At 34.6% G+C, this 25,646-nt stretch overlaps 1 protein-coding gene across 2 annotated transcripts; it reads right to left on the bottom strand.

Annotated features, from left to right (window-relative positions):
* Positions 1-17,316: 17,316 nt before the first annotated feature.
* On the bottom strand, positions 17,317-25,120 carry LOC127251283 (protein PELOTA 1). Of its 2 annotated transcripts, none has more exons than XM_051274926.1 (17): positions 25,059-25,120; positions 24,424-24,488; positions 24,229-24,311; positions 23,738-23,813; positions 22,874-22,948; positions 22,737-22,793; positions 22,108-22,153; positions 21,086-21,161; positions 20,231-20,306; positions 20,102-20,134; positions 19,947-20,015; positions 19,714-19,820; positions 19,149-19,221; positions 18,983-19,021; positions 18,771-18,865; positions 17,675-17,781; positions 17,317-17,536 (listed from the first exon to the last, which is right to left on the bottom strand). In XM_051274926.1, exons 2-17 carry the CDS (start codon positions 24,472-24,474, stop codon positions 17,463-17,465), a joined length of 1,137 nt encoding a protein of 378 aa, XP_051130883.1. In that variant the 5' UTR covers positions 24,475-24,488; positions 25,059-25,120; the 3' UTR covers positions 17,317-17,462. The 2 variants fall into 2 exon arrangements, with proteins under 2 accessions (XP_051130883.1, XP_051130882.1); XM_051274925.1 differs by having other exon boundaries at positions 24,991-25,073.
* Between the last annotated feature and the right edge of the window lie 526 nt (positions 25,121-25,646).

The following is a 25,646-nucleotide window of genomic DNA, read 5'->3' as shown; positions in this document are numbered from 1 at the left end:
CAAATCAAGTCTTTTTTTATCTCTTATGTGTCTGTTTGTGATTGTTAGTTGAGTGTTTTTGTTGGCTTAGATAATTAATTGACTAGTGTGCCGCCAATGCTGCTCCAATCCAGCGCTAATTCAAGCACCAATTTTGGAGTTTGCTGCAGTGCAACACCATTGTAGCAAAATGTTATTTATTTATTTATTTATTTTTTTTATTTTTTAAAATTATAAATTAAATTTTTAATTTTTAATTTTTTTTAAATTATAAAAATAAAAAGTTGTTTAAAATAATAAGAAAAATTGAATATTTGAAGAATAATAGTGAAAAATGGAGCTATGGTTGAAGTAAAATTACTGTTGTAACATAATACGAACGCTGTGGAATGTGTGTATGCATTTACTCCATACGTCTATAGAATAAATGTCATTTGGAGCAGACCAGGTTTTAATGAGTATAATATTATCAGGGATGGAAATAGGCCAGTCGTATTTTTATTTTTAAATATATTTAATAAATATAAATTAATTTAATTAAATTTTTAATTTTTTATACATATGATCATTCAAAATTTTGCTTATTTTTATATTTTTTTTAATAAATAAATATTTTTTTATGTATATTTAAATTTTTTATTTTTGTTTTAAGTTAATTTTAAATAAATAAATATTATATTTTTTATTTATTTGTATTATATTAAATTTTATTATCAACAAAATAATATTTGTAATTGTTGGAACCTGAAATTTGAAGGTTCCAAAATGGTTCGTCGATTCTGTCGGTATGAGTTTCGGAAGTACTCCAAAGAGTCAATCCGTCTTCGGGTAACTGAGATCTTACATGATTGATCGAACTAAACTAAGATAATTTAAGGAAAACACGTAAAATAAATGGCAAGAAGCATAAAAGCATGTAACTTGAATTAAAATGCATAAAACGAAACTAAAACATGAAAAGAAAATAGAAAAATATACGATTTGATCTTCTTGAACCTCATCGCCATCCTAAAATAGCAACTTCTGATGTAAATGCGACGGGACACTCGCAGGCGTGAATCCAATCCCGCTCCAACAATGCTGTATACGACGGACGGCTGTCTATAATCACAAACGCTGAGGCAACTTCTTTGTGCCAACTTGCACCTCAACAGTAGCAATTCCTATCGGCTTGTACGAATTTCCTATAAAATCTGTGGGCTCGTACTGAGGTTGGTATTAAATCATCCCTTGTCTTTCCTAATTTTCTGAATGTCCGAAACGGCATCACGTTAGCAAATGCGTCGCCGTCTATCAGTACTCTACCCACAAATCGTCTTTCATTAAAGCTCGAATGTACAGGGGCTTCACATGTTTATTATGCCCGGACCCAATTCGATCAAATGTGACCGTTGTCGCTACTTCATTCCATTATGCAGCTGGCTCTTCACTACGATCACTCCCTCGTAACTTTGCTCTCCTTCCGGAGCTTTGAACTCAGACGGAAACAACCCGACAACCGATAATTGGCCAGCCTTAGTATCAAGCTCCTTCGGCTGTGTAGCTTTCGGCACCCATCAGCGTTGCCAATTTAGAGCGGGTCCGGCGCTCGGTGTAGAAAAAATCAAGCGAGGTTGCAACTCTTGATTTTTCCAAGGTCTTTCCTTCTGTTCCTCAACTTTCGGGGCTTTCTCGTCCCGATTCATCGTTTGTTGAACCTCCATTCCTGATTCAATTTTCTTACCCTCTGATAAGTTCCCTTCCTTTATCCTTACACTATTCCAACTAGGCTGATTTCGGCATTCAGCCAAGCTTGTTATCGTTTCCTTTGTGCCATTCTTTTCTAGGAGCGCGTAAGATCTCCCATTGCCCTCTTGGCATTTGCCTCCGGCATATTGACTGTCCACTTCTCCGAATCTACTGCTGATGGAGGCTTCCGCATCGTTTTTGGAGTAATGGTAATCTGATCAGCAGATGTAATAGTCCAAACTCGCTTTCCACTAGTGACTTTCACCCTAGCCACAGTGGCATCCAGCTTGATACTTGAGCCTGGAGCTGCGGCCTTAGTCATCACATTATTGCGTCCCTGAACTTTCCTAGCATTTGGAATCGTCACTTTCAGATAAGGGCTCCGCTTTATGACTCTAGGTTTCTTACCTCCACCATTTCCATTAGGCATCTTTCCTACAACCAACCTATCAAAGATTGAACCCCGTTGTGGTATATACTAGGTTTAAGTTGTTCATGAACCGGCTGCCGAACCGGTTGCTTCCCTTTTTGTGTTGTCTCTTGGGACTTTCTATGGACATAGTGTTAATGGACGGAGCCGGAAACGGATTTGCGTCCACTTGTATACTCTGCTCTGCTAATTTTAATATGTCCTCATCTAAGGCCTTCTGGATTGTACTTCGTAGGTACGTACAATTGGCGGTAGCATATGGATAGCTCTCATGCCACTTACAGTACACTTTCCCTTTCAGTTCCTCTGGTGACGGCACTCATTGCCCGTCCCGGAGTTTGATTTGTTTGTCCTTCAACAGATGATCAAATATCTGTTTGACTTTAGACACATCGAAGGTATATTGCGCACCTCCAATCTCCTTGCCCTTTATAGGCCTTAATGCCAAACAAGAATAGGTTTTTCCTTTCAACAACTCATCGGCTAACACATCTTGTTCCTCAAAACATTCCTCATTGGCTGGAATTTTATCATCTGCACAACATGTTACTCCGGCTTTTCCATCTTTCTTCCACCTTCCAACTCCAGCATCACATCTCTCTCGGATGAGCTTCTCTACTCTCATTGCCAATGAACTTAAATGTGAAAAATCCTGGAAATCTTGGACCCCTAACTGATCCCAAAGGTTTGATCGCATATTATCTATTGCCATCGTGGTTGCCTGTTGTTCCAGGATTTGTACCATGCACCACGTCTTAGCTTGTCGAAATCTTTCAAAAAATTGCGCCATAGGCTTATCATACCCCTGCTTTACAACTACCAGATGGGGTATCGTAGTTTCCACAGGCGGCGCATAAAACCGGTCATGGAAAAGTCTCTCCAAGTCTGACCAAGACTGCACCATCTGGAGCCAATGACTTATACCACGAAAATGCAGTATCCGTTAGAGATAAAGAAAATAATTGCAAACGATACCAGTCATTTTCTTCCAAGTCTCCGCATTGAGCTGTAAATTTCTCAATATTCTCTATCGTGGACCTCCCATCTTCGCTGAGAACAATGTAAAATCTGGCGCTTTATTTCGAACAGGCAACAACATCATCTCACTTACCCAAGTTGGATAAGGTCTTTGATACACCGGTCGCTCTTCAAATTTCATTTGTGGAAAAGCCCTTCTTATACTTTCCACTAAAATGTCGATGTCTATCAATGGCCGGGCATCCTGCTGATTAGGAATCAGCGGCTGCCCTCCTGGTCCCCAAGCTTGGCCAGCCATTCATCCATGAGGGACAGCGGCATATGGAGCTTGCTGAACCCATGGTTGTGGAGGTGCGTTCTATGTAGTTGACCTGTGAACTACCCTGACAATTTTGTCCCTGGATGGGTTCCGTAAACACTGCTTCCAGCGACATCCGGTCCTCTCACCATCTGAGGGCCAAAGCTTCCTCTGGTCTGCCCTCCTTTCGGGCATGGGAGAATCGTTATATTGCCGAACTACAATCCTGTTCCACCCGTCGGCCCCCTGGGCGATCCAGCGTTTCCACGACCTAAGCTTGAGCCGAGATTCCCTGTGAGGGATGGATTCCCTCGACCAGATGGAGCTATTCCTCTCGGACCTCCATATGTAGTTCTTGAAATTCCAAAATTCTAAACTCCACTAGCCGTTGCTCGACGTTCTTTTTCGCGAATTTGAAATGCTTCATTCTTCACAGTTGGCCGGATTACGTTGGCCAATTGCCCAGAGATTTCGTATGCAATATCCCCGATTCTAGCCTGAATACATTGATTCACTTCTCTGCATACCATATCCACCATCGTTTCAGTCGATGACGATTCTTCTTCTTTTCTTAGCTCTGGGGTGGGCTTCCACTGGGGTGAACCGGTGTTCCAATTCCAGTGTTTCCTGCATCTTTGTTTAGACCTGAGTTATGATTCTAGTTTTCCTTGGTGATCACCTTACCACTACGAAGTTGCATACACGAACCTGACTTGGTCTTACCAGGCGTACCAATTGTTGGAACCTAAAATTCGGGAGGTTCCAAGACCGTTCATCGATTCGTCGGTATGGGTTCTGGAAGTACTCCAAAGAGCCTGTTCGTCATTGGATTGGAGACGGCTCCTGCGATGGAGTCTGCACGGCCTCGATCTTAAACGAGCCTTCGAGCCTAAACGACCGATTTCGATGGATTTAAACTAACATCTACTAAAACTCGGATAAATCTACTGGAAAGCGGATAAAAATATGCTAGAAACATAAAAGCATGTAATTTGAATTAAAATGCATAAAGAGGAACTGAAACATGAAAAAGAAATAAAGAAATGTATGAGGTCATCTTCTTGTGCGTTTGTGCGATGTGTTTTTTCCTAGTTTTAATCCTAAGCTAAAATAACCGCCTCTTCCCCTAAAAGGGCAGTTCCAATTATTTTTCCACCACTCTCAACCGCCTGGTAACTTCCTTACATGGCTCCTAACCGCTTCCATTGTCTCTGGACCAGGTTCCATTCGCTTTGAACATTTTCCGTTGTTTCTGGACCGGGTTCCATTCGCTCTGAACTTCTTCCATTGCCTCTGGATCAGACCTGCAACTTACCCTGACTTGCTTCCATCATACTCCTTGCCGGTCTACGGGGGTATGTCCCCAACAACCTCAAGTTACATGGAATCCGCCTTGTTCTTTCTTTTGGTTTGACCCATAGAACCTTCTATATAGAACATGTAGGTGCCGGGGTCTTCCATTGATGTTTCGAAGTTACCAACCCAGGGTCGATGGAGCTTGCTATCTAAAGGTCTATGAAAGCTACACCCTCTTGCTCTGTGGAACCACCGCAGCCTGATGAAAGTTGTTGCCTTCGGCTTTGAGTCATTTGGAGTTGGGGTTCAACAATATTGTATGTATTTTATTGAATAATATTAAAAAGATTTAAATACCAACAACACTAATCATATAAAATATAATAAAATAATATTATAATTTATTTTTAATAACTTACTAATTTATACTATTTAAAATATAATGTCTTTAACTAAAGAGGTCATTTGACCAAAGACGGAAGGACTATATATCATAAATCATAAATTTTGGACATACATGCATGTCATTAACAATATCCAATAATATTTACCAATATGGTTGTATTACTCACACTAAAATTTATAATATAATTATATAATTGGTGCAAAAATAACATTCTCTTTCTCTATTTTAAAACTATACATTTATTTTTGGCGAAGAGTTTGAGAAATAATAGTATCGTAGTTGTAGTAGGTAGTTAAAAGTAGTATATAAAGACAATTTTATCTTTATTATTATTATTATTATTATTATTATTATTTGTATAAAACTAATGATATGATGATAAAATAGAAATATTTATTAAAAAAAGTGGAGTCTAAAGTTAAAGTTAAGTAAAAATAATTAGTTTGTAATTAAATAAGTCAAAATATAAATATAAATATATATTTATTTACTAATTGGAGAGAGTAATTTATTCTTTCTTATTACTTTTCTCATGTATGAAACCATGGGATTATTTAATAAGGCTATGTTGGATTAAAACCCCTTCATGATTTTATGATAAATTCTGGATGACCCAAAAAATAATGAGATATTATATATAATATATATTTTTTTATAACAATTTACACAATTTTTATTTTTATTTGTTCCATAATCATTGACGTTTTTCTATTTTGGATAAAATTTACTAAATCAAAACATACTTAACAAATATAAATCGACTTAGTTAACTACATAACATATAATATCTTAAATCATATAGGACCTACTTAAAATCCATTTATTTATATCTCTTCTAAAAACAATATTTTTATGTACATTTAAAATTCCATATCTTTTATAAAATTATTTTATATTAATTATAAATAAATAAAAGCATTTTTTTTTTTTGTATTTACTTGTGTTGTGAAAATATATATGAATCGAACACTTGTAATTCACTCATAGACATTCAGAAATTAAACGAACCTAAAGAATCTTTTATTATATCGAAATTAAAGAAGCTCGGACTCAGTTTTACCCAAATATATCAACCGAACCAAAGTAAACACTCAACCTCCACCCAAACCACAAACAACATCCACGGAAACGCACAATCACGCTAACCAAACCACAGTCTATGGAAACGCTAATATTCTAGGTCTAATTTCATCACTGACAATCAATATACACCGCAAACAACCAAAACATACCCGAATCAAGAAAGCAAACCGATGGAAAGTCTTAGAACACGTCGAATGTCAAAGCGCACCGTCAAAGCTCAAGATTTGCTGGTCAGATCACCGAAAGCAAGCCAGGAAGATCGATCGAAGAGCGCCGTCGTGAGGTTAGGGTTTCTAGAGAGAGATAGATCGCGATGAGAGGAATTAGCTTGAACCCGGTTCATGAGAAGAGCCAATATATATATAAAGCTGAAGATCATATCCAACGGTCCAGATCAACTCCCTCAATCCAACAGCTGCCTTCACATCTCAACATAAACGGGTCGGGTAGCGGGTACTGGATCCGGGTTTCGGATGGGCGGGTCAGGTTTGAGTGTTCCGGGCCTCCAATTGTCACAGGCCGAAAATCATCACAAATCTCCACCTTTTTGGGCTGGAGACTGTACCAAACACGGGTGTCATCACAGTCCGAGCATTCAATGATTTTAGTCTTTTAACCTGCGGACTTATTAACGTGATTAGTATTCACAAATTTTAATCACCAAAAAAATGTATTACATGAGTAATAGAATTACACAAAAGGAAAAAGAAAAAAATAGTGTATTTAGCAACTTTAAAAACCAGAATTTTAAGTTAGGCTACAATAATTTTACAGTTTCAAAAAAACACAGAAAACTCTAATCAAAAGTATCAATATACACTGTTTTCTTACACAAATTGAATTTTGTTACCAACAAAACCTTTGTTCCCATGTCCACAGGGTTGTATTCGGAATAAATTTTTTTCAAGTTTTAAAAGACCTTTAGACACAACATCTCGAATAAAATGAAATCTAACATCTATGTGTTTGGTGCGATCATGAAAAACTGGATTTTTACAAAGTTGAATCCCTGATTGACTATCCGAAAACACTGTTACTTCATTGTTAAAGTATTTTAGTTCATTTAAAGGTCCTTTTAGCCACAGTGCTTCTTTTAAAGCTTCGGTAATTGCAACATATTCCGACTCCGTCATAGAAAGAGCCATAATATGTTGTAATTGCGACTTCCAACTAATGCAAGAACCACATAAAGTAAACAATTAAGATGTAGTAGACTTCCTAGTGTTCCTATCGTTCCCATAATTTGAATCAACATAGCCAATGAAGTTAATATCATGCACATGTCTACCAAACACCAAGCCTATGTCTAAAGTACCCACCAAATACCTAAAAATATACTTAAGAGCATTCCAATGTTCTACACCCGGGTTAGCCATGTATCGACTCAAACAACTAATAGCATACGCTAAATCAAGTCTAGTACACACCATCAAATACATGATAGAGCCTATGACATTATAGTAAGGAACATTCTTCATATAAATCACATCGTTTTCAGATTTAGGGCATTGCTCTTTTGACAAAATAAAGTTAGATGCGAGAGGGACAGATGAGAGTTTTGCATCACACATAGAAAACTTTTTCAGAATTTTTTTAATATAAGTGAACTGGTTTAAAAACAACAAGTTTTCTTTCCTATTCCTCACTATGTTCATGCCAAGAATTAATTTTTCATTCCCTAAATATTTCATATCAAATTTCTTGTTTAAACAATCTTTCACATGATTGATTGTTTTCAAACTAGGACCCATTAACAACATATCATCAACATATAACAGCAAGAAGACAGGATGCTTAGATGCTATTTTAAAATACAAACAATGGCCAAATTTACTTCTAGTGAATTCCAAAGATTTCATGCATTCATCAAATTTAAGATTCCATTGTCTAGGAGATTGTTTTAACCCATAAAGTGATTTCTTTAAAAGACAAACATGATTTATTTTATTTTTATCAAGATAACCATTCGGTTGTTTTACATATATCTTTTCAAACATATCACCATGTAAAAATGTTGTTTTTACATTTAATTGTTTCAACTCCCAATTAAAATAAGCAACCAAAGCAAGCATGACACGTATAGTGGTATATTTAATAATAGAAGCAAAAATCTCATTGTAATCTATCCCCTCCTTTTGAGTATAACCTTTTGCAACTAATATTGCCTTAAACCTAACTCCATTTTCATCTTGTTTTACCTTGTAAAGCCATTTACAATCAACTATAAACCCGTTAGGCAACCTAGGAACTAAGTCCCACGTGTTATTGTCCCTTAAAGACTTAATCTCTTCATTCATTGCCTTAACCCATTCCTCTCTATGTTTTGATTTCATTGCCTCATTATATGACTTTGGTTCATTTCCATCTAATGACTCAAATACATTATAAGAAAATTGAGCAATATCAAAATCATTAAACCTAGGGGGCTGTCTAATATTCCTTCTACTTCTGTCCCTAGCAAGTTGATAACTTTGCAGATTTTGATTATCAATTTCAGCATTTTCAGAATCAATTTCACCATTTTCAGAATCTGAATTACCATCCAGATTCTGTATTTCAGGATCAGTCCCCATGGACTGATCTGAAAATTCAGAAACAACCTGCTCACTTACTCCAGGTTCATTACTATTTAGTTCATAGTGATGATGCTCCACCTCATTTTGAGTGTTACTAGCAGCACTGGTAATAGCAACTTCCTTATTTAAAGACTGTTTTGTTGTTAAACAAGGCATGTCATGTTCATTAAATATAACATCCCTACTTACAAAAGTTTTAAAACTTGGTTTAGAATTTACCCATAGCCGATATCCCTTAACTCAATCGGGATAACCTAAAGATACACATTTCTCAGCTCTAGGCTCTAACTTGTCATTGAAAACACGCAAAAAGGCTGAACAGGCAAACACTTTTAAGTTTGATAAATCCACTCTTGATCGAAGATTTTTGGAGATATTTTTAAAATATCTTTTAAGTTTCAAAAAATGATATATGTATAAAATGAAAATAGTGTCGTGCATGTTCGTGTAGTAACTCCAAAAACTTCATCAAAAATAAAAAAATCTGTTTAACCGGTGAGTGTCCGGGTCGAACTCAGGGAATATGCGAATATCCTATATCTAATTAGAAAAAGTGCAATGAGTTAATGCAATCGAAAAAATTGAAAAGATAAATTGCGGAAATTAAATCTAACTAAAAAGCGATAAAATATACGTATCTCGAAAAGGATGAAGCGAGGCGTTTGTGTCTGACTTTTGCGTTCCTTAATGACTAGATTTCTTTGGATGAAATGAGCGGGATGACGATGGCGTGATAGCGAAAGATATATGTATAACTGCGGGGCGGCTCGGAGGAATGAACGTGATCGCATTTGCTCGCTTAAGCCGATTCTCGACTCGGTTGGTACTTGACCTTGGGGGATTTACAACGAGGCTTCAGCGACACCCAGTGAAGAACATTATAAGCAAGAAACCCTACTGTCACTAGGAATCTCTGTGACCCAATAGACCACCGCCTATGCCCCATGAATTATTTTTCCAACCGTTCCGCTAGTGGCTCTACCCCTTTTATTACCTCTCTTTAATCGGAATCAAATTCAGAACAGCAACTAAGCAGGTCGACAAGGCTCCCGCGTACTTAGCTACGTTGAACTACTCGGAAACCGCTTTTGACGCATAACAGGGCTAAAATAGTCGATTCTTCTATCGCCCTTCCGCAACCTTGTCGAAATCCAACTTGAACAATTCAAATCGAACATGAAATTTTTAGGTAAAGGTGAGGTGGAGAAATATGATAGGATTTTACTTGCTAAAATAATATGCAGGAATTAAAAGAAAAATGGGGAGAAAATCAGTTTGCTCGCGACACAAAACCGAAAAATCTCGTATTATTAAACTAGATAAAAATACGGAAGAAAAGAAATGGAGAAAATGGAATGTATATTATTGTGTATATATGATGTATATATATATGTCTATGGTGTATATATATATATATGGTACAATTAGAGGGGATATTTATAGGGGAAAAGCTTCTAGAAGCTTGGCGGTTACAACCGCTAATAAATAACTATTTCTAAAAATAACTACTAACTACCTCTAAAAATAACCATAAATAACTAACTCTAAAAATAGCTACTTATATAACTACTAATAACTACTTATTTTCTAGAAGGTTCTAGAATAAAAATTACACAAAAATAGCCAAAAATTGGCTAAAAAGTAGTGCAGGAATTTAATATAGGAGCTGGGATAGTGCATAAATAGATGCAGGGCTGGAATAAATGCAGGAGTTGGGGGGTGCAGACAGTAAATACAGGCAATGACATTATCCGTCCTTAAACATTTTATCTTTTTGCCCGTTTGATTTTCAATCAAAATCTTTCAATTTTTAAAGGTTTCAAAAACATCAGATTTTTGTTTTAACAAAAATACCCAAACTTTTTTTGAAAAATCATCAATTATTGACAAGAAATATTTACTCCCACCATGTGTGGGTTTACTAGAAGGGCCCTACACATCGAAGTGTAAATATTCCAAAACATCTCTTGAAAGAATTTTATTTTCAGCGGTAATCTTGGGAAAGGAAACTCTATGATGTTTTCCATAAATGCAATTTTCACAAAAAGGCATAGCTGAAACTTTTTCATCACCATTTTTGCAAGATCTCTAATCCTCTATTACTTAAGTGACCTTGTCTTTTATGCCACAACTCAGTTTTTATCAAGGACATCATTTACCACATGCTCAGATTTTAAAACAGGCACATCAGTCACTATATAAAGGTTATTTCTCATTTCATCTTTAAAAACAACGAAAGAGCCTTTTATAATTTTCATATAATTCCCTCCCTACTTCCCCTCTAATCCTAGGGAAGATAAACCCGCACAAGAAAGAAAATTACTTGACAAATCAGGCATATGATGCACATTTGACAGTTTTACTACAGACCCGGAACTGAATTTTAAAGAAACAGTCCCTATTCCCTCAACTCTACAAATTCTATTATCCGTCATAAAAACATTGCAATTTGTAAGAGTTTTATAGTCTGAAAAGAATTCTTTAGAAGGTGTCATGTGATAAGTGCATGCTGAATCTAATAACCATTCATATTTGTTAAAGACAGTCATTTTATAACATTCAGCAGTAATTGCAAAGACATCACCCAAACAATTCTCTTGTAAAATAAAATTTGCTTGTTCATTTGAATTATTATTTGGGGCTGCTGAAATATTGCTTACATTGTTACTATTGTTATTGGAGTTTCTATTCTTTCTAGGGCAATTCCTAATGAAGTGTGAAGGATCCCTACAATTAAAGCAACGTTTAACATATTTAGAAGGGGTTTGTGACCTATTTTTAGACTTACTTCTAGACTTCTTCTTATGTTGACTATTATAGGAGTTACTCCATTGCTTATTGTTATTGAAAGAAGAGCCATTCTTATTTTGTCTAAAGGGAGATCTACCCCTAATATGCATGACTTCACCATGTTATTGTTTATTAGCTTTATAAAGTTGCAAATCCACTTCTTTACTTTTTAGACCATTTATGACCACATCAAGAGTGATAACATCCCTAACATAATTTATTGCTGATTTTACATCTGAATATGAACTATGAATGACATTTAGCAAGACAATAGAGCTGTAATCATCTATGTTTTTATCTTCTGTGAGTTTTATATCTTGTATTAATTTGGTAAAAACATCTAAATTTTCATCTATTGTCTTAGAAATGTCTAATTTAAAGCTAAAGAACTTTTTCAAAATGTGTATTCTATTTGAAAGAGAAGTTTCAGTAAACATATTATTTAGTTTATCCCACAAATCCTTAGCCGATTCATAAACCCCTATTTTTCTAATTACATGATCAGCTAGGTTCAAAATAATGCATGATGACGTAAGTTCATCCAGCTCATTCCTCTTTGCAGTAGGAATTTCAGCTTTTGGATCAAGTTTAACGGCTCTTATTAATCTTTGAGTTACAAGGACACTTCTCATTTTTTGTTTCCAAATAGTAAAATTAGTTTTTCTATCAAAAAGTTTAAAATTAAAGTATGCTTGGTTCACCATTTTGCACAAGAAAAATGACCTAAACAGATGACTCAATTTCACACAGACAGATATATTTTTGAAAAAGATTTTGCTTTCTAGCACAAAAATGACACCAATTAGATATGCAGTTTACACACAACAGATTTGCAACTTATCCACCAGAAATTTCTAGAATACCCAACAGCCAACACAGACAGATTTAATTGGGAATAACAAAGTAGCAGTTTGCTAACACAATTAATCACCAACAAATGCAATTTTAAGTAAACACTTCACAATGCTTAACTGACCGTGAGTTAGTTTCTTTAGAAACCAACTTACAGGCAGTTACTTAACAAAAACAGATTTACAGTAACTGTAAATCACTCACAGCTTCAATCAATTCACAGAAAACTCCCACAAAGTAAGCACAACACACTGGTTTGAATAATAAATTGAAATTTTACCCAACTCCTAGCTCCGTAACAATTCTTTGGCTTTTTTTTTTTTTTTTGTAATCCAAAGGACTCCTTATGTTAAAACTTGTTCACTGCACACTCAAAACACAGATTAGTGATGTTTGGATAGATCAATTAAGGACTTGGACAAATTCAGCCTCTATGGTTGAATTTCAATATCAAACTCCTTCGAAACCGATTCTGGTTCTTTTCAAAGAGTTTCACACTTTACTGTGTAAGGGGAAAACCACAAAAAACCAGGTTTTCTTCCTTAACTAAATCAAACACTAATCTAGGGCATGAACCAGGACAGCGAGAACAAGGAGTTCCCGAGATATCGAAGATTTAAAAAATCCAGTGAATAGAAACATGCCCTACAGCTCTGATACCACTTGTTGTGAAAATATATACGAATCGAACACTTGTAATTCACTCACAGACATTCAGCAATTAAACGAACCTAAAGAATTTTTTATTATATCGAAATCAAAGAAGCTCGGACTCAGTTTTACCCAAATATATCAACCGAACCAACGCAAACACTCAACCTCGACCCAAACCACAAACAACATCCACGGAAATGCACAATCACGCTAACCAAACCACAGTCTATGGAAACACTAACATTCTAGATTTAATTTCATCACGGAAAATCAATATACACCGCGAACAACCAAAACAGACCCGAATCAAGAAAGCAAACCGATGGAAAGCCTTAGAACATGTCGAACGTCAAAGCGCACCGTCGAATCTCAAGATTCGCTGGTCAGATCACCGAAAGCAAGCTAGGAAGATCGATCGAAGAGCGCCGTCGTGAGGTTAGGGTTTCTAGAAAGAGACAGATCGCGATGAGAGGAATTAGCTTGAACCCGGTTCATCAGAAGAGCCAATATATATATAAGACTGAAGATCAGATCCAACGGTCCAGATCAACTCCCTCAATCCAACAACTGCCTTCACATCTCAACATAAACAGGTCGGGTAGCGGGTACTGGGTCCGGGTTTCAGATGGGGGGTCGGGTTGGAGTGTTCCGGGCCTCGAATTGTCACAGGCCCAAAATCATCACAACTTGTATTATAAAAAATTTTATTCTCTACAAACTGATATTCATATTGCATATATTTTTTATTGCAATATAATTTTTAAAATATTTAAATATATAGTCTAATTTTTTTAATCATATATTAAATTTATTTTAAAACTATTAATATTATTAATTAAATAAAAATAATAAAATAATATTATAATTCACTATTATTAACTAATTAAATATTATTTTTTAAATACGGTATCATTAATGAAAAGAATCAATTATCTTGGAACGAAGTTATATATATATATAAAGTCCCATAGGTTTGATCCGGTAGAATTTGACCATTGAACGAAGGGTACGAAATCAATCTGATTGATTTTTCGATCAAAGTACTATGTAAAATTACTGTTCTAGTTCGTTTTCTCATTTGTTGTGCGTTTGGATCCGGCTCTACCCATACGTTTCTGGTTCGCCCAACATTCCCCGTTTGTCCGACTATTGCTGAGCAGTTTTTGGATATCAAACGGACCTCCCCAGAAGGTAATTTTATTGTGGCCGATTTCCCCTCTTTTGCAATCAGTTTTGCTACCTCTTATTTTTTATGAAGAGAATGAATCTTTTTCTTGAAGGATCCGAAAAAATTGGTCCAGATCTCCTGCGGGAATGATTTGGAAGATCCAAAACCAAAAACGGTGGTATTTACTAGCAACAACATAATGGAACCGAAAGTGATATTAGAAACCAATCGCCCTCCGGAAAAAAATCTCAATATCGTATTCAATTATGTGGCATAAGGGTTACATCACGTATAAAAGTTAATAGTATACCACTTGCCGAGTTTAATTGAAATTCAATTAAGAGAACGAAGAGTAATTATTTTGTCGGATCCAAAACCAGACCATACAAGGGCGCGTCGAGCCCACGCAAAAATTTGGTTAAGATATGCCAGTAGGGGAAGAGCAAAACAAGGGGGACAACGAGTAGGAGAAATGGAGGTTTGGGCTCTAAAAGGACATACAAAGAAACCCGCCACCAGTCAAATAATTAGTAAATCTTTGAGAGAGATTTCTAGAATCTATTTAAGTAGTTTCTTTCTCTTTCATTTATCCATTTTCGTCATGAGGTACTGCACACAAAAAAAAAAAGGCAAAATCCGATCCAATTTATCGTAATCGATTAGTTAACATGTTGGTTAACCATATTCTGAAACACGGAAAAAAATCATTGGCTCATCGAATTATCTATCGAGCCATGAAAAGAATTCAATAAAAGACAAACAAATCCACTATCTGTTTTACGTCAAACAAATTGAATAGCAGTGTAGGATCAGATCCCAAGGATAGTAAGTCTTTTCTTTCTTAGGAAGGCAAGTCTTTTTAAAAGATTCTATATAAATTTCTATACGAACCCGAGATAGTTGGTGAAATATTAATTGATACAACAAAAATAAAAGCTCCAGATAAAAAAGATTTTGGTTATAATTTTCCGTGATGATTAAAGTGTGGTTTACGGTACATAAAATATTATGCCAAAGAAACTCCTGTATAAGGAGTGAGATATCGTAATGTAGTGGGGGACCAGATCCGAAAAGTCGAGTCTCAGATCAGTCTAGGAAACTCAATGGAATTCATCACTTTTTCAATCGTTTTTTCTTTTTATTGTTTGAATATTCAGGAATTAGGACTGTTATTCTAGATTTCCTTGAGAAATATGCTAACCTACAGAAACTGTTCAAAATTTTTTAAAGAAAGCAGAAGTTTTTAATGAACTTTTGTTTAATCAAATGAGATTCAATTAAAAAAATACCATGGGGGCATCGATTTGTATATTATTTTGTATAGTTTTTCTATGCTTTTTTTTTTTAGTTACTCTCTTTCCGCTATATTCTTTTCTAATATTTCTATTGACAACAATGTAGTGAACAAATATAATTCATCATGATAAGTGAACCGGGTCTATTAATTTTCGTCGCCTAACTTTATCAAAATTTCAAATTTTGTATATTTTTTTTCCTTATTTGAGAATTTCTTGCACTTTCAATCCGCTGGAATTTCATGCTTGACTTGCTTTCAAAGCCTTTCTAGGTTAACTCTTCACTAAGTCCCAACAAGGGCAAGTGAAGATTCGAGCTCGACCACCGGGACTAGGTCAGATTAACAGTTAGTTGAGTCAGCCGTTCAACTCCTATTAGTCTTGTCAATCATTTGCTCTTATTTTTTTCTTCTCTCTTCCCGTTCTCTCCCTAGATGGGTGCAAAATATGTATGCCCAGAGTGTAGATATATACAAGTATGTAACCATTTATACGTATATGTACATTATTATTTATTTATTTATTTGACAACGTGTGAACTCGTTGATGCTACTTGACGAATATGCTCCAATAAATCTTCAGCCGGACCTAATAGGCTACAAACTAGGTCCGACAAAGTATACATCGCATATTGCAAGTTATAAATTAGGCAAGTAATGTAAGTTACACTAAACAAATTCTATATGATAGATAAGACCAGCCACAAATAATTTTAAACTATAGTCTCGCCATTACGAATTTATCCCAAGCTATTGTTGTCGGTGCCAAGTAAAACAATGCAAAGGAAGAAGGGACGAGGGATAGAGGAGAAAGTAAGCGAGGTGAATTGACAGGCAAGATAGTTATAGGCATTCCAATTGACTAATCAATTGGTTAGACACTGGCAATCATAACAAATATATACGCCTTATGCTGCTAAATAATAGGACAAACTTTAAGCAAAATTCGGACATTTGGTGGGAAAATATAGGAAATGAAATCGTATAATTGAATATGTGTTATTAGTTTTATTATATATATGTGCTCCAGATGTCTTGACATATATTATTGTATTATTAACACGAACTATAACTCTTCCTAAGACTAAGATTTTTAACAAAAGTAAAGGAGCTTTGACAAAAGTAAAGGAGCTTGTAGTTTATTGAGTTAAAATATGTTTGGATTTAATTTCAAATCAAAATCAATACTATTTAATAATAACTCCCACAATTCCCAATAAACAATAAACTAATTTTTTTTAATAAAATATTATACTCATTCCATCACAACTATCTCATTCAAATGTATCACTTTCGCATTATAATAAAAGTTACCGTATACTAATACCAAAACTCTTAACTGTTACATAAGTTACAAACATACCCGTTCCACACATAAATACTAAGAGCAAAAATATCAAAATAAGTTTACACTTTCACTAATTAATAAAATACTATTACTTTTCAATTTACTATAAAACCAAAAATGGATACTTTTGTTCGAAACAAGGAGTATCAAAATAATATTTAGACATTCAAAATAGAACTCAAACGCAAAAAGTGATCTACAAAACTGATGAAGGCACACAGATGAACACAAATTTTATTGCCTTTTTTTTCCCTACCATTTTCCACCTTTCGACTTTTACATCCTTGGGCTATATCTTTTCTCTCTTTTTTTGAGGCACATTTGAAAAATGTACGGCCTGATAACTTGTAACCGTCACTCTCCCAAAAGGAAATATTATGTATACATACATATTAGGCCAGAGGAATTTAGATATTATTCAAAATGCATAAATACATACATAATGCAAATTTATTCAAAATACAGAATGATGAATAGCATTCAACAAACTTTAATACTTCTCCTCACAGCATAAAATATTACAACAGAAGTGACTTACGAACTATTACTCATTAATAACCATCTCACCAAAAATCTATGGCATTACATTTCTATGTCTTCCAGATCGGGTAAAGGAAAGCGAAGAATCGCAGCAATTCCAGTTAGCTGTGTGAGTTCTGCAACTCATCCGCAAAAGTGACAAAAAAAAAGACTCAGCTGGCGAAGCTATTTTAGCATTTAATGATTTCTTGAATTGAGGTTATAATATAAAGATCTTCCATGAGCATAAATAAGGAAAAGATTTGAATTCTTACGCTCTCCCGAAGTGTGCATGGATGAGAAGATGTGGACAGTGCCACCTGAAGCCTTTACTGAATCGACTAAATTGACGTACTTTTGCCTAGTTGCTATGTCGGCGCTCCTAGTAAACAAAACAAGTTGTTCATGCTCAATGGTTTGCAGAGATAATTATAATCTGATTCGATCTTATTTAAGCCCAGTCACAGACAACACCCCGAATTTAAATGGCAATCTACATGACTTGGATGAAGGTTTGTGAGAATTTAGGGGAGAATTTCAGTTCGTTCAAGCTAGCATTTTCAGTAAATGTATTTTTAATATTTTCTAAACATATACAATGTATACAAGATACTCCCTTATCTTATAAATATGTACTCACTTTATTATTTTAGTCTATCTACTAAAAATGTGTCCATACCATATTTAGTAAAAAAGTACGATCCTTCTTTAAATCTATACTGACTATTTACACAAATACCATTGATGGACTCCACATATTTCTTAAACTTAATCCAAAAATTACATTACTAACTCTGTAAATTTTCAATTCTATCCTTACCAAAAAAGAAAAACACAAATAATATAAAAATAAGATTTTTTGTTTTTTTAATCTATGCAAGTTTTGAACACAATTTTTATAAGAGGGGGGGGGGGGGGGGGGGGGGGGTGGGGGAGGGGGGATGTGTATAATTTGAACACTATTGCCTAAAGTAATCAAGATTTGGTATCATGGTTTGAGCTCCAGCCAATTTTGTTATGCAAATCAAGCAACTTGACATAATAACTCAAGCTTGAGTCGAGTGTTTTCCAAGAACAACTTTATAATCAGCCCAAGTGAGAATTCATAACAGTATCTTGGCAATAGCTTTTCCGACCTGTCAACATCATCTTAAAACCCTATCTTGAATCATGGATTAATTAACATGTTTCTACAAAGCAATTACAGGGAACCTCAATACCAGAAAGAGTTGCCAACTTGCTATAAATTATGATAAATGGATGTCACCTTTAGAGAAAAATGGAATTGCTTTTAGAAAAATCAGAAGCACATAGTCTAGCATTTCTAGTGCAGAGGTTTTAAGACGCATGGAAGTCTATGGATCCACTAACCTGAAGAGTTCATCGGTTATGAGAAGTGTCTGAACAGCCATCCGCTCATGTGCAACTTCAACATGCTTTGGTCCATAGCATGCTCGCGTTGGATCCTTGAACAAATAATAGTTATTTAAATGAAATCGTTTCGATCAAGACAGCTACTAGAATTTGTAAAACAAAAGGCCATGGGGTTCTAAACAAAATGTTGAGTAAGGGAAGAACCCAACATTGGAAAGCATGGCAAAGAAATCCTTGAGCACTCGGACCTGCATTACAAGTATATTTTAGACCAACATACACATGAACAGTAGAATGTAAATGTGCCATAATAAATACAATTCGATTCAAGATATTATTTGATGGTTGAAAATGTAGACTGCATCTATTTATTACCTCCTGTGCAGCTTTTGTATCTTTTATCATATTCATAACATTTGGAGCATCCAAAACCTCTCTCAAACTATGCCTATGACAGTTTTACAAGGTAAAATAAAATTACTCACACAATAATAATAATAAGAAGAATAATCCATGCAGCAACTTCTACAATTTCTCAAATTAAACATAGTATCGTAGACAAGCCTAGTAGGGAACATGAAATGCAATCTCCACTTAAATAAATAAATAAATGAAACTCAAGCTACATAGTGAGAGATAAAAATAGTCTCTAGTTAAACAGAAGAGGATCCTAATTTAAGTTTGTTCATCATAAATATACAGTCGAATATTAGGCACAGATAAGAACAGAAAACAAAATTTGTGTGGGGGGGAGGGGGATGAGTACGTACTTAATTGTTTCAACATTTACATTGACAGGATCTAGAAGAAGACAATGCAAGTAATTCAAATAAATTAAACAGCAAAGTTCAGCACTTCATTTACTAAACACGCCAAAGTTATTACATAAGTTTTAGAAATAGAACAGAATGATGTAGTGGAAAAGAGACGGAGATGTTACTTGTATCCTGAAGTAGTATGTACAAGAATTATTCGGGACTTATTCTCAATGATAGGTCTCAATTGTTTTCTTTCAGCTTCCAACAGTAAATGCTGATGAAATTGGTCCTGAACAGTATGACAGATATCTTACAGAAGCTATAAAAGCTAATATGAACATTCCTAATTTACCAATATAATATATAAGGAGCAAGCCCCTAAGTAAGATTATCAAAACTGGATAAAGTATGGGACCTTAGTAAATCCAGGACTTGCAATCACAGCACAGCGAACAACCTTGAAATCAATGTGTTTAATGAAGGCCTGCAACAAATCTCAAAAGTATGTAAACTTTTGAGTTATGGATATAATTATAAACAAGTAAAGAAACCAGATTGAGCAGAGTTCACCTGCAAGACACTGTCAAAAAACTTATGCATGGCCTATAAAAGCAAGCAAGTCATTAAGAACATCAATTGGACAATCCTAAAAAGCATCATCAATAAGTCTACAAGACATATAAAGGAGGTAAATTTTACCTTATCATAACCAGCAACAGCAGGTCCATGCTTACGAGGTATAGAAGTTTCTATACGAGAGCGAGTAGTTGTCATACTGTTGAGAGATAACACCATTTAAAATATGAATTTTTGAGGAAAAATGTATCAAAATAAACCTTATTGTGTGTTCGTTTGCACTTTCAATCTTGTTTTTGCATTTAAAAAAAAAAAAACAAAAACGATAAGTACATCTCATTCGGCACCTAGTTTTTTCATTGAAAAAATACCGTATCAAAAAACTTTTTTCCATTCAAAATATTATATTCAAACCTGGTTTCCACTGAAAACATCACATTCAACAACTATTTTTATTTCAAACATACATTCCATTCAAAAGTTTTTAACTCCAAAACACACACAAACCATTATGTTTTCAATAGTCTGTGTCCTCTACATATTAAATTATGACATTTATCTACCGAAAATCTCAGTTTTTTATTTTTTGGTTTTGGAAAAAAGAACTCTCAAACTTAAAATACAAAGGGAACATTTAATAGTGGAATACTAATCTAAGTCATAGCAGAAAGGATCAAATATCATGATTAACTAAATCAAATTCAATTACGATGGTGGCACCATGCAAAATGTAAAATGAAAAAGAACACAAGTCATCACTCAACACGCTTCAGACCTACAGAAAAATATACTAGAAATTTCCAGAATATGAGAGCAAACAAAAAGAACAAGAAAATGGAAGTTCAAAGGGCGTATCAAGCTACAAATTAATCTAATGAATTTCCTACAGTGAAAATCCTTAGAGTGCTCAAAGAAGATGAAATGAAGACTAGATTGAAAACATGGGAGGGGGTGGTTAAGTCAATGTCAAAACAGCACCTTTTACCAACAAGAAAAATATGAGCCATGCCTTCTTGCATCAGAACAACAGCCAGATCTGCACTCACTTTAGGATCTATAAAGAAGTTACAATTAGCAAAACTTCATTCATGGTTTCATTCCTATAAACCATCATACTTATAGCAATTAAAACGATAGAGCAATTAATGGATTGAACAGCTTGGCATTCCAGTTTCACAGGATCTCGGAAGAGGCTATACCCGCCAACTTAAAAAATAAAAAATAAAAATCTATTAATGTACATGAAATGTTTATTATTTAGTTGAATCAAACCTTGCTTAGATCCTAAAGGAACCATAAATATCATGCCTTACTAACAATTGGAACTTTTTCATAATCTAGTGGGAGGTTCAAATATTCTATTTCATTTTTAATGCATTTGAAATACTTACATAATGCTAGCATGATGTTAAAAGATGATTAAAACTGCTAAACCATGATGTTTCAAGTTCATGCCTTTGTATATCTCATTTTCTCTGCTTCCAAATGGATAGCATGCTAGTTTATTTCAAGTTCATTGCTTTGTATATTTCCTTTTCTCTGCTTCCACATGGATAACATGCTTGTTTATTATGTTTTTATACTTTTTGGCTGGGTAAAGGCAGTTGAGTTAACTACAAATAGTCATAGTTCTCAATAGCACGTAAGGGCAAGCTAATAGCACCATACTACAGTGTAATCTATAGATATGCCAAATCTTGTAGACACACATTAACAAGAACATACTCTTCACTTTTTTATGGTATTGAGAGAAGGCAGTATCATATAGTATATAGACCTCATGGACACACATTAGCAAGAATACAATCTTCACATAGATGCTTTACAGTGATCAAACCATCATAAAGTACAAAAATAGACATCATTCTCATAAATTTGCCAAAAATAAGAAAATAGCAGCATGTATTACATGGTAACAAAAGTTTGCAAATTAAAATTCAAATCATAAAAATGACGAGCAAAAAGTGAGTATAAGATTCATGTTTGTCCAGAACCCTTACCAGATGCTTGATGAAGCATATCCAATGCCAATGAATCCCACACATCCTAAGACAGACAAGAACAATTATATAATCCTGCATTACAGTCTTACTTGATACATGTATAAGATATGTGAAGTGCAAAATGTAATGACAATGAAGCATTGATACAACCATGATACATTTTGAGAGCAACATTCTAACAGACCATATCTATGTAGAGGTCCCTAGAGTTCAACATTCCACCTCTTTAAACCCCAACCCCAGAAATATTGTACAGTTACATGGGAGTCTGTAAAATTATTATGAACCGAAGGACCCTCTGTTGTTAAATGAACGCATCACCTAAGATTTCCTATACATCCAGAACTTTCCAACCCGATTCCAATGATGGTGGAAATGAAAATAATAACCAAGAACTTAGAATTGGGACAAAAGGACCAAGTGTTGGGGAGGACCCAATGTGACTAGAAAATGCATATTAGTGACAGGCTTGATTTGTTGGGTCTACTATACTCGAATAAAAAATGCTTGATAGAGATTACCAGAAGCAAACCATAATAATTACAGAGGCATGGATGATAGCTTGAAAATGGCAGACATAAATAGAATAAAAGTAGCAGCGAACAATGCTAAGATTAAAGGATTACCTTCATCAATACAAAAGGACGATGGAGATCAATCTCCAGGGTGTGAAATGCCCCTATCTGCAGGAACCACAGCAAAGCTTTGATTGGGGAACAAAGGATAGACTGTAACTCTGAATAGAAAAGCTCAAAAGACCTACCTTCACGTATTCATTCTCTAGAATATTCTTACCCCGTATGCGTAAAACAGATCCTTCCTTGTCATACTCAATAGCCTGACAAATGAAGGAAGCTGTTATATATCTTTACCCTCCCTCCCATTTAAATTTGAAACTGAGGTCTACTTAAGAGAAAATCATTAAATTGATTTGGAACCGCAAACAGTACAAACATTATCTCTAGCATATTGAGAACTTATAGCGTTCTACCATAAAGCTCTTTTATCACTTCACTGTTAGACATGATATTCAGAGCTTCAAAAGAAAACTAAAAACAAATAAAAACTCAAACATGGAATCCATCAGCCCAATCTCTTACTTAATAAACATAGAATATTATTAATTAATTCGATTAAAAAGTATGTGCATTGATTGGTGAGACTCATTGTTAAGCTTCCAAAGAAAGCTTTGGATGACAATGCAGTAGAGTGTTGCTAGTGGTTGGAATTAGAGAGGACAACCTATTGATGACAATTAGTCTGCAGAAATAGATTTGCTTGCTTCTAACAGACAAATTAGTTGCAACATCAGCTACAAAATACAAGGTAAAGAAGAGAATCAGTAAGTTACCTAGAGGTTGGTTCAATAAATTCAAATTTTAATGCAAAAAGCTTGAAAGAATGCCTCAGAAACAATCTCCTGACCATTTAGAAACCGGGGGTGGGTCAACCAAATGTGAAGTAGAAAATGTAACATTAACTAAAATAGTAAAAAAAAACATTTTCAAATACATTTAACTCTAACAGCATGAGGATCATTCTGTACTACTGCTGCAGCCAATGAAATCTATCAACACAACATCGACGAAAGAGCAGAATATCATGCATGCTCCTATCTAATGGTTACCTCAACTTTGATCTCTAATTTTAGCTTTACTCTTTCGGCATCTCTTCCTCCTGAAGCTGCTTCTCTCAAAACCTTCCTGCAGATACATTGAGATGTATTTAAAAATTCAATAAAGCAAACAACATAGCCAGAACTTCGTAAGAAAAAAACAAAAAAAAAACCCTCAACAAACTAGTTGATTCTGTTCTAAAGGTAGTTAATTCTGATGCTATAACGTTCTACAATAATAGGCAGAGTTTGATCCCTGGAAAAAAAAAAAAAACAAGATTCGGCTCTAGCATGATATAAGAAACAAAAGATTGGATACACCTATTTAGAGTAATCACAAAAGTTCTGAGTTAATTTTAAGAATAAATTTAAAAACATTAATGGGAAAAAAAAAATCGACACTAGTAACAAATAAATCTCAAACTAAGAGGGCAATATATTTCAAGCATACCGTAAGGCATCCAACTTAACAATGGATGCAAGAAAAATAATTATCATCTAACCTGACTGTAGCAGCAACAACAGTATCTCCCGCGGCAATCAAATTGTAAGCAAGCCACAAATCATCTGATTCTTCCGGGACCATCTGCAGCAAAAACCGAAAGCAGAACCCTAGAAAGCCTTAGAAAAAATAAAACTTACAACAAAATTGTATGCGGGATATCAATCATTGATCAGGAATTGGTGCTAGAACAAACCTTAACACTTCCAGGGCCATCAAGCACCAAGTTTTTCCTAAAGATCTTCATGGTATTCGCACTTCCTTTAAAGAATACTCACATTAGCATAGAACTATACCGATATCATTGATTGAATGGCTGATAGAATTGGAGGCGAATTAGGATTGTTGTATTGGGGTAGATAATTCCATTATTATTGGGGAAGGATTGGAATCCAATTCCTACAATATCATCTGTAAATAATTTTAGACTTGCTCAATCGGTTACGAACCGGCCGGACCACCGGTTCTGGCTTGAACGGAACCTCATCGAAACCGTTTATTCCAAATCGTGAACCGCCGGTTCGGCACGGATATTTAAAAAATATATAATAATTATAGTATAATAAAAATAAGTATAAATTAAAATTAAAATAAATTATTAGTATAATTAAAATTAAAAAAATTATAAATTAAATTTTTAAAAATAAAATTAAAGTGTATAATTGTTTTTTAAAAAAGAAAGTAATAAAACAAGATGAACCGATGAAAAAGGAAAGATAGAGATGAGAAATGAAACGGAGGGGAGTATATAAGAGGAAGCTACCTTGGGCGAGCAGGCGAGCAAGACGGCAAAGAAGACAGAGGAAGGGGAAGAATGAGGAGGAAGTTTACCTTATGTAGGGAAAATTGGTGTGACGGCGGTGGAAGTTTACTTGCAGTGGTGGACACTTTGATAAAGTGTCCTTACAGTATAAAATATTAGAGTTAGTCAAAATAAGTGAGTCCCGTCGGATTGATCCGTCTCATTTTATTTTTAAAGAGGATTGGTTCTGATTTTTTAAGCCCGTTAAAATGCGGGCAATTCGCATGGGCCGTGGGTTTTGAGGATGGGTTAGCCCGCAGTGGAGCGGGTTAGCCTGCGGGTCAAGTAAATATAATAATTAATATCCATTCGTCTAACTAAATATATTTTTTTACCATTTTTTACTGTCTTATTAAAAAATTATAATGAAACTAATCAAATATTAATATAAAAATATATTTTAATTTTTTATAAATTACAAATATATCATTATAAATAAGTTAAGATGAATACAATAAAATTAATATTATCATTCTACACTTTATTTTTCTTTTCTAATTATGTTATTCATGACATTGTTATTTGTTGTGATTTTTCAATCATTTGTTTTGTTCGTCTTCCATTTTATTATTTTCTAATTTTACAAATTCATAAAATTAATTATGATTTATTTTTAA

Source organism: Andrographis paniculata, unplaced genomic scaffold, assembly GCF_009805555.1.
Source record: "Andrographis paniculata isolate CXL003 unplaced genomic scaffold, ASM980555v1 Contig43END, whole genome shotgun sequence".
Lineage (NCBI taxonomy): Eukaryota > Viridiplantae > Streptophyta > Magnoliopsida > Lamiales > Acanthaceae > Andrographis > Andrographis paniculata.
The sequence above is the reverse complement of the archived record's forward strand: the minus strand, read 5'-3'. Positions and strand labels throughout refer to the sequence as shown.

What these genes read in the sequence shown, in the direction of transcription:
- LOC127251283 (XM_051274926.1), bottom strand. Translation starts at nt 24,474, where the DNA reads ATGAAGATCTTTAGGAAAAACTTGGTGCTTGATGGCCCTGGAAGTGTT. An exon ending in TATGCTTCATCAAGCATCTG is followed by an intron (nt 21,162 to 22,107) that starts GTAAGGGTTCTG and finishes ACTTCTTTATAG; the next exon opens with ATCCTAAAGTGAGTGCAGAT. An exon ending in ATACAAAAGCTGCACAGGAG is followed by an intron (nt 19,022 to 19,148) that starts GTAATAAATAGA and finishes CTTGTAATGCAG; the next exon opens with GTCCGAGTGCTCAAGGATTT.